The sequence below is a fragment of the Ixodes scapularis genome, unplaced genomic scaffold (genome assembly GCF_016920785.2).
Source record: "Ixodes scapularis isolate PalLabHiFi unplaced genomic scaffold, ASM1692078v2 PGA_scaffold8__174_contigs__length_109621045, whole genome shotgun sequence".
Taxonomy (NCBI): Eukaryota; Metazoa; Arthropoda; class Arachnida; order Ixodida; family Ixodidae; genus Ixodes; species Ixodes scapularis.
This window is the reverse complement of record NW_024609883.1, coordinates 51,130,397-51,151,355: the sequence shown is the minus strand read 5'-3', so window position 1 is coordinate 51,151,355 and position 20,959 is coordinate 51,130,397. Positions and strand designations below refer to the sequence as shown.

The 20,959-nt window shown below is 43.5% G+C and overlaps 1 protein-coding gene across 1 annotated transcript; it reads right to left on the bottom strand.

Annotated features, from left to right (window-relative positions):
- Positions 1 to 447: 447 nt before the first annotated feature.
- On the bottom strand, positions 448 to 20,660 carry LOC8042195 (ninjurin-1). The gene is made up of 3 exons (XM_029994949.4): positions 20,607 to 20,660; positions 17,230 to 17,421; positions 448 to 669 (listed from the first exon to the last, which is right to left on the bottom strand). The coding sequence occupies exons 1-3, from the start codon at positions 20,619 to 20,621 to the stop codon at positions 448 to 450; spliced, it is 429 nt and encodes a 142-aa protein (XP_029850809.4). The 5' UTR covers positions 20,622 to 20,660.
- Between the last annotated feature and the right edge of the window lie 299 nt (positions 20,661 to 20,959).

Here is a 20,959-nt window from a genome sequence, read left to right as displayed (position 1 = left end):
TTAGTGACTATAACAAGAAATGTCCAAGCCCGAAAGTGACCGAAGCTGATCGGAAGAAGTCGAAAGCAATGCTTCTGGATGCATCAGTGTGGTAGCCTACGTTTTGCTAAGAAACTTGGCGTCTTTGTTGCAGATACTATCATTAAGGAACTTGGTTTGTTTCCAGAGAGGTATTTAAGAGAATTAACATCTTCCCTGAAGAAGTTCCCTGAAGAAGGTAGCGAGTGAACTCCGGAGAAAAGGCGGGTTTATCAGCCTCCTATGCAGCGTTCCCTCTGCTAAAGTGGAAAGAGTGGAGGGTTATGCGGGAATAGCTTATCTTGTTCTGAACCTTTTTTTTTATCTTTATATTAAAATCTTAGCGGACACCCCGTGACTGAAGCGCGAAGCTGTAAGAAGGAGTCGAGAGAAGTACCGCTCGACTAAAGAGTCCGCGAACGGGTCCATCTACTGTGGCGCGTCGAACCAGCCGTTCTGTGGCCGGTACACCTTGTGCGGATCTTCGGGTGGCTGAATGTCCGGCGAGAAAGCTGACAGTAGCACGTTCACGACGCTGATGAGGAAGGCGAGCAGCACGACCACGTTGTTCAGCGTGTCCGCGCGGCGCTGTTCCCATGGGCAGTTGATGTTCCAGCGACCGAGCAACACCAGCAGAAATCCGGCAAGCAGCTGTGGAGGAGACAATCCGTTTTTTGCTTCAGCATGAATCGACACTTTCATTCGTAAAGCTTATTCCCGGTGTGCATTTCTAGGTTTCCGCGTCTGATTTTTACACGATTTGGCGTAATAAATTGGTGTTTACATCATCAAGCTTAGGGAGACTTTAACCGCGGAGTTCATACTGCAGGTGCACAACTCAGGAGTATAACATTTCAGTATTCAATATAAAAATAATAACAATTTCACAAAAAGAAACAAAAAATGCATATTCTTTATAGTAGCTGATTGCTGAGCTAGTTTTGGCCAATTTACACCATAAGAACAGCGAATGTAGAGAGAGCAGTCAAAGAGAACCACATAGGTCCTTTGTGGTTCAAGTTCGCTTTGTCCCCTCTAGTTTGCAGATACCTTGTTGGATATCTTCCGATTTTTGTCAGTCACTCGTCTTTAGAACTGCCGCGTTATATGCGGTTGTCGGCGTGCATTTTAACACCATCAATTTTTTTTTATGTTATCAAAAACAAATGTTCAAGTCGGCTAACACTGAACCTCAGTTTTCTAACCTCCTGCAAATCCTCCTTCAGACTTCGTAGAGCACTTACACCAATAAAAACAACAAAGACGTTTACTCCTTTAAACACGGTGCGGGGAAACGCTGATCACGTCTTGGCAAGCCCACTTTTCAAGCCGTTATATGTTTTAAGTACACGTCCTCTGTTTTGGACATGCCGTCGGAATAATGTTTTTTTTACTGTGGGAATTATGTCGTTTTTGAAAAGCAGGTTCATATCGCACATCCACGAGAAGGATAGAGTCACGAGCTCATGACCAAAGAGTTGTGTGCAACGACCACCTTGCTGTCCCAGATGGAAAAGTATAGACACGCGTAAAACTGAAAATAAAGGTTTAATCGATGACCTTGGGCCAGAAACAAAAGAGAGAACGAGCGTCAAGAAGCAGCAGTGAGCGTCGAGATGTCGGCATTGCAGCTGGCTAGCGCGAGAGTGAGTCGGTAAGGCCATGGCCTCCTACACTCGCTATCTAGAAAATTAGGTCTAGAATGTTGGAGCGTCGAACACTCGGGAGACTAACTCGGCAAGGTCATGTTGGCCTCCTTATCTTTAACTCTCGGCACCTCGAACGTTCCCCCTAGAATTTTCCAGCGTCGCAAGTTCGGGGTAAGAGTAAACGCGAATCTTCTAGAAGTGTGGTGTCGCTCTTCCTCTAGGCCATGCAGGCGGCAATTAATATACTTAACCCATGCTCGGCCTCAACTATTTTGTGCTACGTCGTGAAGGCTAGCGCAGCCTCCGCAATGTTGCAGGGGCTTGAACTCTAGAACACTATTCACAAAATACGGAAACTGTCTCCTGCTCCATGCCTCTTGAAATAGAAAGGGTTCGACTAGCGTCCATTACGAATGTAGTGTTTGGAGATGCTGACGCATAGTTGGTAAACATGTAAAAAGTTGGTGGGCAATGGAAGATAGAAAGACGGCAATGGAGTGAGTACAACTGACTGTTAAAACAGCTTTGTCGTCGATGACACTCTGAATTAAATCAATCAGATATTATGAATATATTTTACAAGCGTTATGTTCGTCAACAAATTCTTCTGGCTCGGTTGCTTTTCTTGGATCTACACACGAATCAATTTCTTTCACAATCCTACTCTAAATACGGCGGCGCATTAGCGATGTGCCTAGACCAGAGTACTGTAACTGGAGGATCGTTACAAACACAACCTTTTCTATACTAAGTATAAAGAAGGTCGTGTTTAGGAGGGCAGAGTCATGTGGCTCTGAGGAGGGCAGAGTTTAGCGCCATCTAATGAGGTGCGCACGAACTCGCCAGGAGCAGGCACTCCCGCAGGGCACGCGAGGGACACCAAGGCACCAGCACACCGTACGAAGAATTATATTTACCACGATCTTGGCTCTCAAAAGGCACGGCACCCGATTCCAGCTATGCTGGGTTGCTGGCCACGCCAGAGTATGAAAAATAAGTTGCCAACAGAGATGCGAGAGAGTAAGTCGAGCCTTCCAATCCGACAAAGTCGATCGGCTGCCCCCGGACCACTAATGCTCCGCCTCCCTCAGTAACTGAAAGGGGGTGGGGCTTGAGGACAGCCTCAAGACCCTCGTTGCAAACGAGAAGAGGATAATGAAAGCAGAACTAATTAGGGCAGGCTCCCGGAGGACCCTCACCAAATCCCGGCTGGATTCCAGAAATACCATTCGGAGCTCTCGAGGCGTGTGCGGTGCAATAACATCGCACGTCTTCAAGAAATAGGAGGACGCAAGAATAAATTGAAGAAAAACTCCGGAGTGTAAGCGCTACAAGGGGACCCAACCGCACCAAACCTCACTCATCTTCTTTGGGAGTGCAAGCAGTTCGCGGCGGAACTAAGAGAAGCACTGGTGACGACGAGAAAAGAACCCAGTTTCCTCGAATGTGAATTAGGCCGGAGGGCAACGAAAATTTGTTTAAAATTGCTAGAGTCGGTATCATCCTACTTGGATAACACCGGCCTCGGACGATCCTTCTAATCCCCTCTTTCTAAAAGGGCCCTGCAGCAGTAAAACCGCCCACCATAATTTCATTGCTAGATAAACGATTTCTTACTCACTCACTGCCATCGGAAGAGCCACCAGGGTGAATAAAAATGAAAATGATTTAAATTGAATAGGGTCAGCTGAACAGTTACAACGTAGAAAAAATCGAGAAACGAAAGGACATACACACAGCGGTGTGTATGTCTTTTCCCCTTTCGGTTTTTTCTGCGTTGTAAATGTTCAGCTGACCCTATCCAATAAGTACCAACTAGCTCAAGCAAAACCTGACGATGATTTAAATCGTGATTTATATACGATTTAAGTGAAACCTTTCCGCAAACATAATTCCTTAAATCCTTTTTGTATATACTCTTTGTCTATCATTTAATGCTTTTTATGTGCTTTTGTTTTATATATAGCTCAAATATTGATCAAGAAAGAAAGATTTATATCAGACTGGACACGAGCAAAAACGCTGTGCGCTCCAGGACAAATCGAAGGTTTGCAAACAAATCAAAACACGAAAATAGAAGTAAATGAGGCTTTATATCTAACTAAAAAAGAAATATTTTTTGTTTTGTTTTGTTTAAATGTGGTTGGGTTCGCATCACTAAAACGTTTTTAATTAAATTGCACTTTAGGTTACTGTAACTTTCTCTTCTTCATTGTTTTAGTGATCAGACGGATTTATCAATTAATCAGTCAGGTTTAAATAAACATCTAGTGATAAATATTCACTATTTCTTATCTACAGTGATTTAAACTAAATAAATCTGATTTAAATCAAATGCACCTAATTAAACTGATCTTTAAAAAAAATGTATATATTTTTTTACCCGCGGGAGGGCTCAGGTGACGCAATCGTGAGTGTAGAGAACGTCCTATAGTTGCGGACACCAACATTTTTCTATGCGGCTCGGCTTTGACGCGATTCAAAACCACAGCAACGCCACCTTTCGAGCTTGTTCTTAGATATGCGTGGGTGGCGGCAAAATCAGAGCACAGTGGCTCGCAAGGTGACTTCCACGACTGCATATTCCGTATTTTCGGCGCTCAGCAAGCATCCACCGCATTGTATAGCACGATTCTTTATGTCTATAAAAACATTCTTAATAGGGTGACGAAATAAATTACAAAAATTAAAAGGGTGGCTGTTTGTTTTATCATTTTTACGTGCAAGAAAAAAGACTGACTAGGATCCTGAGCCAGTCAAAAAAGTCCGAGAATTGCGTGGTTAGAGTCACTTTTCTCACTTCATAGCGGAGAATTAAAATGTATACTAAACAATATCTACAACGCGCGTAAAAACGGTCAAGTAGACAAAATCACAACAAACGTTGAAACATTATATATGATATATGTTTTTTGTTACATCGCCACCGACTCCGGTGGTTGCGCCTAGACAGACGAAGCGGCCAGACAGACGAAGCGAGTGCTTGAGACAACTGCAATAACGGTTAATTCGAACACAACGGAATATATATCGGTCGGGGGGGAGAAGGGTTGTTACAGAGACGGAGAGGGGGACTACTATGACTTCAGACGCTAACAATCATGAGTGGGCGGAAAAGAGAACAAGGTAAAGAGGGGGGGAGGGGGGGGGGGGGAATCCCCGCTTATGGTCAAGAGGTCCAACGAGTCAAGAGGTTTAATAGCCACGTGACAGCCGAGTCAAGGGGTCCAACGAGTGAAAAGGTACAATTCGAGTCAAGAGACCTAACGCTTCAAGAGGTCCAACCAGTCAAAAGGTCCAATTCGTTTCAAGAGGTCCAACACGTCAAGAGGTCCAACAGGTCAAGAGGTCCAACGCCTCAAGAGGTCCATCGAGCCTTATTTTTATCTTCTCCGTTTATAATTACATTGCTATCAATGGGGTGGCTGCTTGTGACGGTTACTGACTGTTTGACCTATTTGAATGATTTTGGACAATACAACTACTGCATAGCTATTGGCGACAAGTAGAGATACTATTTGCCACAATGTATATGTATTTGAGTGTTAAATATTGAATAGTGCCTGGCGACGTATTTTGGACTTGTAGGACTAAGTATCTGTATTCCAGTCTTTCTGCTCTAGGACACATTAATGCCATTTCTACGGAAGTAGATGTCTCTCAAATTCGTGAGATTTAAAATACAAATGTACCTCAGCCATCTCGCGTTTAGCCTTCCCTTTCATGTATCTCAGTATTTGTAAGCGCAAATACTTCCTTGGGTAACTTTGTCCAGTCCTGGGTTCTCGTATGTTCTATTAAAAATATTATGCGCTACTATTTTATGCTTTAGTTTTTGTTCACTGAGTTCGCCGAATCACTGAAGAGGTAAATTACATAATATGGAAAGGAGCTCAAATATCATTGGAGGGATTCTTTAAACGAGCCCAAATCACGCCCCTTGGCGTCAAATAGAGTGTTGCAAATGAATGCGAGCATTGTCTTCTTGAAACGTTATGACCGCTGCAAGCTAACGGATTAATCTGGGCCGTTGGCTCACTCAAAAGTACGGACCAGCTACAAATACTCATGCTAGCGATATGTAACTCCTTTACCGCTCTTTATTTTTGAGAATGCTGTGAAATAAATCATGAAACGAAACGTTTTATATAATTAAGCATTCTTGACACGAATTACCGAACACTTGTCTGTCGATATCATTCATTTTTAGTTGAAATTGCGCAATGTGTTAGTCGGGTGGAATTGTAAGTTGGTGGGTTAGTTGCCCAATCATTTTTAAACAAAATTGGATCATAGAGATTGAGGTCGATTGAAGAACTGTTCGTGTCGGAAAGTACGTCGATCTCTGAAGCCGATAGATCTAGTGTGTCCACTGCTAGGCCATGGCCAATGAAAAAATGACTAATTTTACATGCCATGCTGCGCGAGGGCGAAGTGTCTCTTCAAGCTATTCGAAGACTAAGGACTTCAAAATATCAAGGAAACTACTTTCACGGGACGTGAACAAATTTGAACAATTACTACAGCTTTTGAAGAAGATACCAAAGAAATAAAAAAAGACTATCTTCAGTTATCCTGACGTCAAACGCCGTAATAGTGCTTTAGTGTGATGGTAGACGTCGAAATAGCAAATAACTATCGACATATTTATTTATATATTTCTTTATTTAAATACCCTCAAGGCCAATCGGCATTAAAGAGGGGAGTGGGAGTAACAAAAGAACACACAAAAATAAACAAAAAGGGCAGAGTACATAACATATCATGGTGGCTCAGGACAGTAAAGAGTGTTGTATAGCATTTTTAAGCATTTGGGTATCAATAATATAAATTACGGAAGTCGGAAGGTGATTCTATTCCAAAGAAGTTTTAGGGACGAATGATAGTAGAAATACGTTGGTATTACATTTACAAATTCCAACTTTGAGGTGATGATCGATGCGAGGTGAAATGTAGAACGGTGGGATGAAAAGACGTTGCTTTAAGTACGGGTTAGCATGATAGATCTTGTGAAAAAGACACAAACGAGCAACTTTTCGTCGGAGAGAGAGGTTAGGCAGGGACAAGGTGATTTTCATGGAGCTAACACTGGCAGTGCGGTGACAGTTACCTAGAATAAAACGGGCAGAATGGTTTTGGACCGCTTCCAGAACATTAATTAGATTAGACTGACTGGGGTCCCAGATAGAAGAAGCATACTCTAATTTGGAGCGAACGAGAGATTTATGCAGTGTTCATTTTAAGACTGACGGTGCAAGAGCAAAGTTTCTTTTCAGGTAACCTAGCATGCGGTTAGCGTTATTGATGACATATTCAACATGCAGTTTCCATGAAAGGTTACAAGTAATCTGAACGCCCAAATATTTATAAGAAGAAACAGGTGCCAAAGGGACGTTGTTGAGATGGTAGAAGGGCACATTAGGACTAGTACGTGATATTCTCATGACTTTACATTTAGTAGCGTTAAGTTCCATATTCCAAAGTTCACACCAATGGTAAACAGCATTGATATCTGTCTGGAGCTTTAAAACATCAGAGTCGTTAGTAGATTTAGTATATATTACACAGTCGTCAGCGAAAAGATTAATTAATGATCAGACGCAATTAGGTAGGTCATTGATGTAAATGAGAAACAGTAGAGGGCCTAATACGGATCCTTGAGGAACACCAGATGTGACGGAAGTGAGGGGAGATGTGTTCTCATTAACAGTAACAAACTGATATCGGTTAGTTAGGAAAACAGGCTATCCAGGCAACTACTTTAGGATCAATACTTAATTTATTAAGTTTTAATAGAAGCAGCTGGTGAGGAATTTTATCAAAAGCCTTGCTAAAATCTAGAAAAAAAAAGTCAACTTGGGACCCACAATCAAGGATAGAATGAAGATCGTTAGTAAACGACAAAAGCTGCGTCTCACAAGAATGAAATTTGCGGAAACCATGTTGGCCCTTGTTAAAAAAAGAATTTGATTCCAGGAAATTAACCAGTTGGGAGTATATTATATGCTCTTGTAATTTACATGGTATGCTGGTAAGCGAGATTGGACGATAGTTAAGGGGGAATGCTTATCACCTCCTTTGTGCAATGGAATCACCCTGGCTACCTTCCAGTCGTCAGGTAAAATGCCAAGTTCAAGCGACTGAGAAAATAGTTTAGAAAATATAATAGATGAATACATAATTGAGTTGTTCAAGAACTTTGAGTTAATATTATCAGGACCAGCTGAAGAAGACAGTTTTAAATTTTTATTAGTTTAACAATATTAGTGGGGTCAATTGCGATGGGGTCCATAGGTATAAAATTTTATTCCTGTAGTAAGCAAGATGGCGGATTAACAAAACTTGAAAATGAGTCAGCAAAAACATTGTTCAGGATCTCTGCACAAACATCACTGGGGATCGAACAACCATCAACAAAAAGGGAAATAGATGACTTGTCTTTACTGTTAACAGTGTTCCAGAATTGTTTAGGACTAGTAGCTAGTAATGTCGGCAATTTGATATTAAAGAAAGAATGTTTGGCGCTTTGAATAGCAGATTTGTATTCCACAAGAGCGTCGTGATAGGCTGACCAGCGATCCGGTTTGTTAGAGGACTTAACGGCCCTAAACAAACGTGTTTTTTTTTTTTTTTTATTGGAAAGCCGCTTGAGTTGGACATTGAGCCAAGGAGAACTAGTGTGGGACGTTATCGATCGAAGAGGAATGTATGTATCCGTGAGTGATTTAACAATATTTTTAAAAAGGTTCCAATTTTCTTGAACTGATCGTTGTGAAAAAGAATCGATGAAGCCATCCACTATGAGAGCGAGTTCATTGTTAAGGGCGTCAAAATCCGCTTTCTTATAATCTCGAATGAATTTCGTTCCTTTCGAGGGAGTAACTATACAGGTAAATTTAAGGTGATGTGTAACGTAAAATGATCGCTGAGCTCGGGAAGATGATAAATTTCAGAAACAAGATCGGGTGAGGGAGTTAATACAAGGTCAAGCAAACTGGGAGTTGTGACTGTAACACGTGTAGGCTTTGTGACAAGCTGAGCTAAGTTGAAATCAGCGCATACATTTAGAAAATCGAGACATTCTGAGGAATTGGAGGCAACAGAGGGGCACACTCCAGTCCACATAACACTAGGATAGTTAAAATCTCAAAGAGAAAGACGGAAGAGTTAGGAAACCTGGTTGAAATCAAATTAAGAACGTCGTGAAGCTCGTTGGGGAAGGTAGTAGAATAATTTGGCGGTTTATAACAAACACAAAAAACAATACGTTTATGCCTTGCACTAACGCATTCACAAAGAAACTCAAGATTAGTTGGAATGTTCACAGAGAAAGATGCCATATTCTCAGATACAGCAATTAACGTACAATTCCCTATCATAGCGATACACATTGAAACGCTTACAACACGAAAAAATTTCGCTGTCACGTACTTTAGCAGAGAGCCAAGTTTCTGTGAGAATAACTAAATCAGCAGATGATGATTCAAAAACGGCATTAAGTGCGTCACAATTTTTCATGACACTCCGTATATTAGCAAAAATAATCGAAGTTTGTTCAACAGGCGGACGATGGCTGTTATTGCTGTTAATCTGCTATGATGATGTTTGTGCAAGGCTAGAAGATGACCTATTAATCGAAGCGCTCGCTACGGCCTCCTGATGATCCCCAAACTGAACATATCTTTCGTATCTTTCGTATGTGACGAAAGATATGTTCAAAGTAGTTTTAAAATTATTTTGAACCAGGATGTCGAAGTAGTCGCTACCTAAACAAAACTTTAATCTCAAATCGTGGAATGTTAAGATATTTCCGATGGCGTGTTCGATATTCGGGAGGGAGAGCAACACAGGAGATGCAGATTTACGACTTTGTGTTCAGGGGTAGAAAAACAAAGGCATCTAGCCCTGCAGGGCTGCAGGTCCCCAACAAACCAGTGCTGCTATTAGTTTGACAGTTTATAACAACAATGACTTCCAGTGTTTACAAATTCAGTGCCCAGCATGCCATCCCTACAGCCCAGCGCGTGCGCATCTGTCGCTTCAGAAACAAAGCAAATCACGGGTCATACGCACGAACACTGGTCACATCACCGGCCAGAAACGATGTACCAAAGCCGTATTCGTGAGGGTTCCCTGCCATGTGGAAGTCTTCACAGCTTAACTTTTTTACTCTTTTTCCAAATTTTTTCTTCTCCGCCTTATTTTGTTAGCATCCCTGTTGTCTGCTTTTTTAATGCGTGAGCATTACCTGGCTCAGTCAGCGAAAAAGCCGTCGGCGAAATCCGTGACTTATCCAACACAATCCAACACAATCAAAAGAGAAGAAAAAAAAAACTCTGGTCACGTGTTATCTCTGGTCACGTGATCTCTCTGGTCACGTGACCGAACTGTAAAAAAAAAAGCTTTTGCCACTTAACCTATCTTGATACGTTGAACGAAACCATCCTAATTTCAAACCTATGCCTGCTTTCGAACCTAGGCCCTCTTGATCGTGAAACTAGCGCGCTATCTGTTGCAGCAACACAACTCTTTTTTTTTTCTTTATTGTGCGGCAACACAACTCGGGCAAAGGTAGTGCTCACGCATTCTCTCGTCACAAGAGAAAGCTTCGGTGCCCTCGTAGTTTGTTTTTCTTTTTTTTTTCTTCTTTTTTTTTTTTTTTTTTGCCTGTACTTATTTCACCACCCCTTACCTGAACATATTGCCACCCGCAGAGCCGAGAAGGCAACGCTCGGTCACGGTCTTCTAGAAGATTCCCGGTCATTCTCGCAGCAGACGTAACTTTCCTTCTGCTTTGTTATTCTCGAAAGTGCCAGTTCATCCTCGCCCCGAGCGCGCGACGCTCGAACCTTCTTTGCCGAACTTTCGAGATAGTGACGCAGGGTAGATAAGCGGCTCCCGCGACCTTGTCGAGTCAGTCCCAGTTTCGCTAGCGCTCTGTAGTGCCGCCGAACCGCCGCCCGCTTTTCTGCTACCTCGACGCTCTTTCGTTATTTATTTTTGGTTGGCACAAGTTCTGACAATATTTCATACCAAGACATGCAACGAGTCAAGATATTAAATACTGGACCCTTTGACGCGTTGGACCTCTTGGCACATCGAGGCACGAGTCAAGAGATCCAATATAAGTCAAGAGGTCCACCGCGTCAAGAGGTCCAACGAGTCACGAGGTCCACGGCGAGTCAAGAAGTCCAACACTTCAGGAGTTCCAACGCGTCAAAAGGCCCAATATTGGACCTCTTGGCTCGTTGGACCTCTTGACGCAATGGACCCCTTGACTCGGAATCGGGAATCCCGCGCTGCCCCCTCCCGTGATACTGCCGATGTGACAGAGCAGAACCCGATGACAACAGTTTTAAATACACATTTTCGTACAACCAATTGAAAATTGGAAAGGGATCCTTCCAGCATGTTTTAAATTCCAAAACATGCGTCTGATCTTGAATATTCTTTGGATTGTTGATAGTGATAATGATACTTTAGCCCAGGAGAATTATTTTCCCCGTAACAAGGGGAAAATGTGTCACTATGTCACAACGTCTGGCGGTTATTGATGTTGCTCTCACAAACATCACGTTCTTGCATACCAGTGTAAATTTGCGCAGCAATTTTGTAGCATTTTTTTAAGATAAGTTAATTAGTTACATGCTTTAAACTAGATGCGACCCTAGTTGTATTTTATTTTAACAGTCATGCGTAAGGCTTTATTTACGCAAATGGCACTGCCTCTTTGTGTTCTGTAATCTGAAAATTGTGTACGACACAGCCTGACTTTACTGCATCTTGGAAGATTTGTTCCATAATCGTCTTCGTTGTCGCGTGCTTCCTGTAATCGAGAGTTATTTGCGCATGCGCAAACTGCATCTTCTGTCGGAAAACGTTATTTTTGCCAAACATTTCTACAAGAGAATATATAGCGTTCCGCATGGGGGAATGCCTTGTGCCAGCTTGTTTCCAGACAAATAAAATATTTCTCGTGCAGTTCCTTCGTCTGTTAAGTGTACTATATATGTCGATAAGTTTCAGATTCCAGTGTCATGTAGCAATATTTTATATATATATATATATATACACACACAATTTGTGAACGAAGTATTTATATAAGAATTGACAGGGGGGGTTATAAAATAGGAAGGCGTTAATTAACTTCAATTTTCTCCCTACATGTACGTGTTTAATGCTTCCATAAAAGGCCTGCGGTTGAAAGCCCACGTCTCTGCGCTCGCTCGTAAATCGTGGGGTTCCGATTGTGTGTTCCTCTTGAAGATCTATCACTCCTTACGTCCTGTCAAGACCATTGCAGCGCTGTTTATGGGTCGTCCAGGCTAGCAGTCCTAAGACTGTTGGTCTTTATCCACCACCAAGAACTTCGCCCATAACACGATGTATTCACTTTGTATTCGTGGGTTAGTTAGACTAGATAATATATCCAAATCATTTAAGGTTCCTTGCTCTGTTGAACCATAAAAGGATTCAGTTCCAATGCCTCTCACTCAATCAAACAAACAAAAAAAGATTTCCAGATTCCTTGCCGTGTCCAGCAAATGAATTGCGGCGACGGCCGAAGTGGTGCACACTGTTGAGCGCAGAATGCACACAAACATGCTGCACACTAATTACGACTTCGTCACGTATGTCACGTGACTCCACGATACCACGTGACGTCATAGCGTCACGCGATGTCATGGTATCAAATGACGTCATGTGACATCATAACGTTTATGGCTGATTCACACGATGGACTGAACCGCGGACGGATTGATCACGTGACAACATGTCCGCGGTATCGTCCGTCTCCCGAGCGCATCCACGCGAAGGAGACGACGCGCAGACGCCAGCGAGGACGGAACGAACCTGTTCGCCACCCTATAGTGCCGCGAAACTCCAACATCGCACTGTGGCGCCGTTGTTCAAGAGAGCAATCGATATTTACTACAACGATAAAAAAAAAAAATCGTACTCCGCTGTTTCGTGCAGAGAGAGACAGAACACCATGATAGGCCTCGCGCGAAGCGCGACTAGCTTTACTAACCGAAGACTTGACGGTGACACAGGTAAGGTCCTGCTCGAGAGGGCTTCGGCATAGAGGCGACAAGGTTCTGGGCTCGCGGAGGGGCGTTTGGAGATGCCTTCAAATACTCCGCGATCGTGCACAAAAATATACACTACAGAAAAAAAAAAAAAAAAAAAGGTCTTAGGAATCGGTGATGTGACGGTCACGTGGTACACGGTCCGCGGACGAAAATCGCGGTTCGGTCCATCGTATGAATCGGCTATTAGTGGAAAATATTTTCGAACTACGACATCGGAACAACATGAAACGGCCCGAGATCCTCTGCAAAACATCGTCAATAACGGCTGTCGCCGTAAAAGTATACTCCAGATGCTGTGTTTTCTGCAAAAACTTTATGAACTGGCTGCTCGCAGTGAAGCTTATGCAATTTTTCATACTTCTAAAATCAAGTAAGTTCTTTTTTTTTTTCGTGCGTGCTGCTTTGTCATTGGTTTATCAATGGAACTTCTCTCTCCTCGAAGTTGTTTTCTCTAATTCCCGCAGTGCTCTGCGAGCCATCTCCTCACAAGTGTCTTAAATAAACGCTCTCGTCAATGGGGTTCAAAGAAAATGGTCCTGCAGGGCCGACGTAGAATCGTAATAGTCATTTTCCCAGCCATGTGGGCATTCCAGGCAATAAGGAGGCTCATGGTACTCGCTCTTGCGTTAGCACAGGTATGGCATAGACAGTATACCGTTCACGCATATCCGTAGTGTCTCTGCCAAGTCACGAAACGATTCCCACTGGCAGGCCGAGGTTTACAACAGGTTGCGTACAGAAACGTTTCTTTGTTCCTGCTTCGTGGCTACATCGGTTACACACATCTGACCCACCTTCTCCGTATGGAATACGCTGCTATGCCCCAATCAGCGCTCGGCGTTCTGACCTAACCACAACCTCTGCAAAAGAAGCAGACGAACTTGCGCTCTGAATTGTGACGGCGGTTTCGCGCAACGACGCCGTTTGCTCGAAACCACCGACACGTGTGACCGTTGTGATATGCCTCATAGCTAGGGCTCCGTGTTTTCGGATAAATCCGAAAAACTCCGAGAAACACCCGCCGGTAAAATTTTGGTCAATTCGGATTTATTCGATAAAGTTCAAATATTATGTGTCAATGCCACTGCCCCCCCCCCCCCCCCCAAACCGGCAAAAAACAAAAGTAAAAGACTTTTTTTTTTTGACAGTTTGATCAGCACTCAGCCAATGGTCCTGGGAAAATTCCACCATAATTATCTTTCAAATCTCGGACCGTTGTCAAAAGGGGTCTTGCCGCTTGTCTCTTCGAGATTGATTCAGGGCAACAGGTCGTTCGTTGTACATTCGGGTCACGACAGAAGCCACTCTTTTTGGTTTCCAGTTTGGGCCATGCGATTTGTAATTGAGAAAAAGGAAAGGGTATGTTTAGTAACAGTGAAAGCTATGAACCATAGGAATTGGATAAAATTTGGAAGAGGGACAGTTTAAACTCTCTATTACCTCCTTAACCACTCCACCTCGCGCGGCCGCGGGCTAGATTGATGGAATTGGATGGGATGACTACGAGCTTCCTATCGACTACCTCCGGGAGTATATTGATTTTAAGGTATCGGCGTTTATCGAAGCGCCACTTGCGTATGACTTTTGTCGTGGATAAATTAGTATTGCCAATGGCAATGGCACCAACGCCAAATTCAACTGAAGATATATCAATTGATACAAGCCGGTTTCTTTTTTTTTTTATCTTGCATACGTTTACATTCGGTTGTTATTTATTTATTTATTTTTATTAGAAAACACAGCCAATTTAAACTCCAAATTTCGGAGAATCGGGAATTAAAAAATATAAACTCCGATAAACTCCGAATCTTCGGAAAAAAAAAAAACTCCGAAAAGCGCTTTCGGAATTTGACGAAAAATAAACTCCGAAAACACGGAACCCTACTCACAGCTCATAAGCAGATTCTTGTTGAGTGTCCCGTTTATGACAAAAAACGACAATCCCACTTTTCTCCGCTCTATGGGTAGCATGTCCATCTGCACTCAGTGCTACTGCACTGCAACGAATTATCCGTTCCTTTCAGGCAGGTTTTAAGTTTTAAACATCACTGACTTTCTCCGTTCATTATGAAGACTTAATTGTCACCTGTGCCCATTACTGCCCTACAAAAACATGTTTTATAGGGGAGACTGGTAATGGTATGCATTCATCTTCCTTTGCCTCCTTACCATATGTTATAATAGTTACAGGTCATAAACTCAAAGTCCAATCCAAACCAAACCAGTCCACGTAGGCGTGATTTTTCCTGCGTATAACAAGCCTTCTGCTTTACTGTTCAATGTTTTTTTTTTTTTTTTTTTTTTTTTTTTTAGCGTTGGGGCGTTTGTTTTCTTGTTACGTTCACTTTCCATGTTACAAGAGGGAAAGTGTCTTCTGACACGCTTCCAACTGCTTCCATTGACGCACCGCGGAGGCGGAGGGGATCGAGCGGCCGTGGCGATAGCACAACGTACGCGACAACGTAAGACCGAGGCGCAGCAACGACGCTGTTTGCGCGAACCGCCGACACCCGGGAGCTATTGTCAATACAACGGGATGCGGACCGCAGGCGGCAATCGATGGAAGCTGTGGTGGCTGCATCCGAAATCGCCGACGCCCAGGAGGAGAGACTGGCTCTCCCAAGACAACAGTATACAGACCGTCCAAGCGAAAAGAAAAACGCTGTGAGGTTGGAATTTGGTTGGTAAAGAGGTTGGAGTCGGAACACCTGCGCTAAATGCTAACACATTTCGTCGAGGATCAGCATAGCGACAGCGCCGATTTCAGCATCAATTTTTAAATGAACTTCATTTAATTGTGACTTCGGCCTTTACAAGACCACGTATACTCTTTCTCTAGACGCTCTTTAAATATTATCAAGATTGCTATTAAAGTAAGTGTTGTTTTGGTTTATTTAAATATTAATTACGATTCTATTTATTTAGATTTCTCTAAAGCTAACCATTTTTGCAACGAGAGGAAGTTTGCAGAAAAAGAATTTATCCCATCTACGTGTTCCGAAATTAAGGCTATGAAGATATCTCTTACAGCGGAGCTGTTAAGGGCTACACTCTAAGAAATAGGGCGTGCATATGGATACACCCTTGTCCCATATGTGACACTCCAAAACAACAATCCGACGTTCACTTCACAGACGTCGAACCGACGATAGCAACTTTCAAAAGCGACTTGATAGTCGACCGATACAACCCATTAAAATAGCAAATGCAAGCATTAAAGGCTACAGTAAAACACTCAAGGTTTTTTTGGTCCTGCTGCAAAACCTTAGTGTGTTTTTTTCCCTAGTCTTTCATTCGCACATTAGCTATTTAGTACGTTATATCCAACAGCTATCAAGCCGCTCGTGAAAGTTGGTATCGCCAGCTCGACGTCAGTGGACTGAACGTCCAAATATAGTTTTAACGTGTTACATATGGGACAATGGGTGTACTTCTATACACCCCCTATTTCTAAGAGTGCATAAAGGTATATCATCAAAAAACTCTGGACAGCTACCGCCATCTATGAATGACAGCGGAAACCAGATAACCGGTTTTGCCGGTTGCCGCCGTCGCTCAAAGATGGCGGCAACCTTTCCAGCCTTTCCACTCTGGGTTGCTGACCTCCGGCCGGCCATTACTTCATTCTTACCATAGAACAGCTACGCTGGTCTTCCTTCACCAAAATGCAAAAGCTGAAAGTCTTTTTTTTTTTTTCGTGTGTTTGGGTGATTCCCTATCAACGTGCATTGTTGGAAGTTTCCCACCGGGCGTGCGATGTTGAGAACTTCATAAATGTCGGCTCTCGTACTAACGCTGAAATGTGGGGGCCGTGTCTTGCGTTTCTACCTCCTCAGAGAGTTTTAGTATATCGTTTTAATAGCAGCGACGACGATACACGATAACGATTCAATGCATGCACGAATTAGCGGGCAGGGTATGGGGTATCGTTATCAGAGTTATGGTAACGATTTACTAAAGCTCCTTATTAACTGTCACTGGTTCAGTACACTATTGAAGTGGTAACTAATCGTGATCCCTTTACCTAAAAAGATTTAACAAAAAGCCGTAAAATGTGTTGACAACGGCAAGGAACCGAATGTCGTCGTAGTGAAACGCAATGCCACCACAAGATAAAGTAGCGCGGGGCCTGCGCAGCATTAACGGTAGCAATTCGCAACCATCATTGACGAACTATGTCAGTAAACCGGGATAACAAAGCTCGTCACAATTAATATATCTTAAGTACCTTTGCATGTATTCGGGAACATTTCTAAATGAAAATACAGATACGTACCCCACGTACCTTTTTTTGGATGAGTCTCAATCTTAGGAGCAGTGTTTGATGTAATTGCGTTTGCAACATTAGCTGCCACAACTAAATCGTCGAAAGCGACACCTCTTTTTTTTTTTCCGCACGTGCAGCTTCCCATTTTCTCATGGGCATCTTGTGAAGGGCAACGCTCCTGCAGTCAAGACCTGCAGCGTACCTGGAGTGCGATGGACAGGCCGAGGAAGGCGACGGATGCGCCGAAGAAGCGCTGTCCCGGCGGCACGCTGAGCGCCCTCCGCAGCTGGCAGGCGTTGGCCGAGAGCAGAGCTAGGTCCAGCATGCCCTGGGCCAGCGTCTTGCGGGTGGCGTACATGTTCATGTCTAGCGGGAAGTTGCCACCGCGCTGACTCTGCAGGAGAATGTCGACAACCTCAAAATGTGATCCAGGAATACTCCGTCAATTCCGAAACATCGGACATTTTAAAAGGGCGATGCAAGGATTTTCGTACTTTGCGGAAATACCGCTTACAACCAATCCCTTACGTTATTGGCCTACGAAACAGCGTTCGTTTTTCACCACACCATAGACCACAAGCAATAGAAGTCGCGGCTAAAAAGGTTTTAAAAAACGAGCAGTGCTTATTTTTTCAAATAACGACCAGAACGAGCGGCCTCGTGACCTGGAGTCGATTATATGCCGCCAATGTTGATCCTAGCCATGCGCTGGGGTTGGCTAAAGTCACTGTATCCTGGGAAAGTAGCACCAAGCCCACCATATGGTCGCAATCTTGGTCCGTGAAATGAGCAATTTCTTCTTGACCCCTCCGTTCTTGGTGAGCCGATTTAGATTCGCTGGTGACGGGTAGCTTTTGGGAGACGTTTCTTGTATTCCGAGATTTTGCTATCCACTCACCGGCAAAACAAACTCACATCTCCGTACCACCACCAGATGCTCTGTCGGTGATGCGACGACTGCAGTGACACCAGATGCTGTGTCGCTGCAGAACCCAGGACCCTGGGTTCTGCAGCGCGACCTCTCGCTCCACATGCTCCGGGCTAATGTGTGCGTGATAGCCCACTTGGCCACCAATCCAGCGATAATAGAGAGTTTTAGTAAATCGTTCCGATACCTCCGATATCCCCGATAACGATACTATGCATGCACAAGGGAGGCGGTGGCGGAGTATCGGGTATCGTTATCGGAGTCATGGGAACGATCTGCTAAAACTCTCTAATAAAAGAGAGCGTGTTCTCACATATGTCTTTATTTCCTCCTTCCTTTACTCTAATACAAAAAAAATACTATTGCAAAAAAAACAAAAACGCCCAGGTTGTTTTTACTGTTTCTCATTTATTGTCAATATCTATCAATCAACGGCTATAATTGCTGAAAGAATGAGAAAGAATAAGACGCGTATCTCGAACGCCAGGCCTCCGGCGCGCGATCCCTATGCCTTCTGTTGTCCTTTGGATTGTCAATGGCTACAAACATACTGATGTGAATTCAACATACTCTTGGCCCGTGAACCATGACAAGGTTCACAGGACGGTTATAGAGTTCAAATACAGGTATCATTCTTATAAAAATCATTTTCTGTTTTTTTTTTTCCAAGTCTATTTCAAACACAAAGGTGTCAAAACACGCAAAAAAGCAACAGCAAAAAAAAAAAAAAACCACTTTTTTTTTTAACGCGCATTTAGGCGTGGAACGTTTGAATCTTTGGTGGAGCATATGTAAACAAAGATCAAGTGAAATCAAAGTCTATACTCCGTTTCACCTTATGTTGTACCGCAGCGAAGGCTAGAAGTGCGAGCTTACAGCGTTGGCAGCTTCCCTTAATGCACGAGAGCTTGTGCCACCAAGATGTGCCCTAGAGCAAGAAGCTCGCGCTTGTAGCCTTTCCTGCGGTACATCAAAGGTGAAACAGGGTATAGATATGTCAATGCGGTCATCACGCGACATGTGAAATGTTCTCAGAACAAAACAAAATATTATCAAAGAGCATTTAGAAATATTAATTAATGTAATTAAAAGGTAATGTTAACAGGTTGTTCTGGTGGCCTGTCCCCATCATTTATCGCATCTACAAAAAGAAGATATACGCGCATCAATTCCGGTCATTGATTATTGCAATGCTTCAAGACTGTTGGTAGAAATTTTACAAACAGGGAATGATTGGTACTTCGAGTAGAGGACCATTTTAAAAAGATTGAGTGTTCAAAAATAAAGCAGGCATATTCCTAAATAAGCAGACATATTCCATCCGTAATCACATGAAAAACCAGAAAAACATGTCCGTGCTTCTGGTGCACATAAATCTCCTAGAGAGGGCGTTCTCACCTCCGCGATCAATGAATTTAACACACTGACTCCTCATGTCGGCTGTGCTCTGAATTACAGCGTTATGTGTGACATCAGAACAACGAGTCGACGTTGTTCTGATATCCCCGCAACTCCTGTGCAAAAAGCAGACGACTTCCTCTCCGCGTTTTATTCGCATCTGTGTCACCAATGGCGTCAACATAATAGTTTCTAATATGCATATGTGTAACATGGGAAGTTGTTGTTTTTCGCGTCATGACGGTTGTGGTATGTCAGTTTGTTCATTCAATAATTAAGCAGTCTTACTTTGTTTTTCAATAGCCATGTATATCAACATTTCTTCATTTAATTGTGAGACGGAGCTAGTTGGAGCGCGGAAGTTACTACAGATACTCAAAGTCTTTCAGCGTTCTATGCACACTTACCAATCTTAGATTCCTACGCTTTAAGTTTACTTTTTAAAAGTAGTGTGCGGGGCATTTTTTTTTTCTTTTTTTTTAAATTTATTCGGCGAAAGATACGTGGTGAGAAATGTTTCCGTTTTCTAGTGACAACGTCAAAACTGACTAACTCAAATACCGTTACCATGCATGAGACATTTAAATGCGAAAAAAAATGGCGGTGATGCTGCATGTCAAGGCTGACGGCACTGTAAAAAAATTGGAGGCGGAAAGGGGGAGACCTTCACCGTGGCGTACCGAGAGAGTGAGAGGGAAGAGAGAGAAAATACTTTTTTACATTTATTAAGCGCTTTTCACACGCTTGCCTGTATTTTCCACAATCAACATAAGGTTATCTTGCATTCAAACACCATGATCATAGCGCTCTAAAACTTTCCAAGATTCAAAGTAGAATTATAGTGTAAAGAACCCATATACAAGCTTCTTTGGTCAGGAAAATATTACCCTCCTTCTCGGTGTCTTGAACCGTTGGAGATTTTCCAACACGAGAGCAAAAACCGCGACGACGATAATTTCTGAAAAATATATAAATCGTCCTTTTCGTGTCAGTATTAGCCGCGCAAAAAACATCTTTCTAAGTCCAGCTACACCACGAACTGCAGAATCCCCACCCCAGCGCAAAAGAAAGAAACCACTGGAGATGTGGGCCCACGTACGAGGAAGTGCACCTGACGCGAGTGCTTTTTACGACTTGGAGAAGCGGCGACTGTCAAGCATCCGTTCATCACTGCCCCCCGCTAAAGTCCACACCAGCTCATTCTGTCCAGGAATGTCCTTGTGCTCCGGGGTGGGGGAGGTCTACGAACTCACGTGGTCAGAGCCCATGTCGACGCTGCTCTCCCTGGAGAAGCACAGCTGTCGCCGCAGAACTTCCATCGGAGCTTCTCCCGAGTCGTCGGGGGACAGGTGGGAGGAACGAAGTGCGTGGGCCCGTCCGGTGAACGCAACCTCGCCACGGCGCGGTGCGTGACGCTGCCCACCTGCCGCCGTCGGAGTCGTGGTTTCGGGGTCGCGGACGATCCACATTACGGTACGGCTCCGATCGTTCTTGTGACGACCGGGCGTCGACTTGAGCGTCCGCCGAAGGGGTTCGCTCGTTCCGTCGGGAAGGGAGGAGGTCAAGAAGGGGACTACTCCGCCCAAACTTTGATATTGAGAAGGAT